The 1,500-nt window shown below is 43.1% G+C and overlaps 1 protein-coding gene across 1 annotated transcript in view; it reads right to left on the bottom strand.

Annotated features, from left to right (window-relative positions):
- LOC118416428 (kelch repeat and BTB domain-containing protein 8-like) overlaps window positions 1–997 on the bottom strand; it is a 4,649-nt gene extending 3,652 nt beyond the window's left edge. Inside the window, exon 1 of the mRNA XM_035821561.1 lies at window positions 928–997. Coding sequence (XP_035677454.1) covers window positions 928–997 — 70 coding nt within the window. The remainder of the gene's footprint in view (window positions 1–927) is intronic.
- Window positions 998–1,500: the final 503 nt, after the last annotated feature.

Raw genomic sequence — 1,500 nt, 5'->3', positions numbered from 1 at the left:
GGATAGGTCTCTTGGTAAGTAGATGAATCTAAAAACCGTTTCCAAACCGGATGCTTTCTTCTCGAGAAATGAGTTAAGAACTACCCACTAGGGTTAGGCTTAAGGTAGTGCTTAGAATTAACATGGCTAAGAACAGGTTCTAGGCGGCCAAACTTCGTATCGTTGGAAAGGTCTCTTGGTAAGTACATGAAATCTGAAAACCATTTCTAAATCGATTCCTTTCTTCTCCAGAAATGAGTTAAGAACTTCCCGCTAGGGTTGAGGTTAAAGTTAGAGTAGTACTTAGAACCAACATGGCTAAGAACAGGTTCTAGGCGGCCAAACTTGGTATCGTTGAAAAGGTCTCTTGCTAAGTAGATGAAATCTGAAAACCGTTTCCAAATCGGCTGCTTTCTTCTTGAGAAATGAGTTAAGAACTTCCCGCTAGGGTTAGGCTTAAGGTAGTGCTTAGAACCAACATGGCTAAGAACGGGTTCTAGGCGGCCAAACTTGGTATCGTTGGAAAGGTCTCTTGGTAAGACGATGAAATCTGAAAACCGTTTCCAAATCGGGTGCTTTCTTCTCGAGAAATGAGTTAAGAACTAACCGCTAGGGTTAGGGTTAAGGTTAGGGTTAGGGTAGCGCTTAGAACCAACATGGCCAAGAACGGGTTCTAGGCGGCCAAACTTGGTATCGTTGGAAAGGTCTCTTGTTAAGGAGATGAAATCTGAAAACCGTTTCCAAATCGGCTGCTTTCTTGTCGAGAAATGAGTTGAGAACTACTCGCTAGGGTTAGGGTTAGGATAGTGCTTAGAACCAACATGGCTAAGAACGGGTTCTAGGCGGCCAAACTTGGTATCGTTGAAAAGGCCTCTTGGTAAGTGGATGAAATCTATAAACCGTTTCCAAATCGGGTGCTTTCTTCTCGAGAAATGAGTTAAGATTTACCCGCTAGGTTAAAGTTAGAGTAGTGCTTAGAACCAACATGGCTAAGAACGGGATCTGGGTGGCCAAACATGGTATCGATGGAAATGTCTCTTTCTAAGTAGATGAAATATGAAAACCGTTTCCTAACCGGGTGCTTTCTTCTCGAGAAATGAGTTTAGAACTACCCGCTAGGGTTAGGGTTAAGGTTAGGGTAGTGCTTAGAACCAACATAGCTAGGCACGGGTTCTGGGTGGACAAACTTAGTATCGTTGGAAAGGTCTCTTGGTAAGTAGATTAAATCTGAAAAACCGTTTCCAAATCGGTTGCTTTCTTCTCGAGAAATGAGTTAAGATTTACCCGCTAGGTTAAAGTTAGAGTAGTGCTTAGAACCAACATGGCTAAGAACGGGATCTGGGTGGCCAAACTTGGTATCGTTGGAAAGGTCTCTTGGTTAGTAGATGAAATCTGAAAACCGTTTCCAAATCGGTTGTTTTCTTCTCGAGAAATGAGTTAAGAACTACCCGCTAGGGTTAGGGTTTAGGTTAGGGTGGTTCTTAGAAACAACATGGCTAAGAACGGGTTCTAGGCGGCCAA

This window comes from Branchiostoma floridae, chromosome 1, assembly GCF_000003815.2.
Source record: "Branchiostoma floridae strain S238N-H82 chromosome 1, Bfl_VNyyK, whole genome shotgun sequence".
NCBI classification, from domain to species: domain Eukaryota; kingdom Metazoa; phylum Chordata; class Leptocardii; order Amphioxiformes; family Branchiostomatidae; genus Branchiostoma; species Branchiostoma floridae.
Note: the sequence above shows the minus strand (reverse complement) of the source record. Positions and strands in the feature narration are given on the sequence as shown.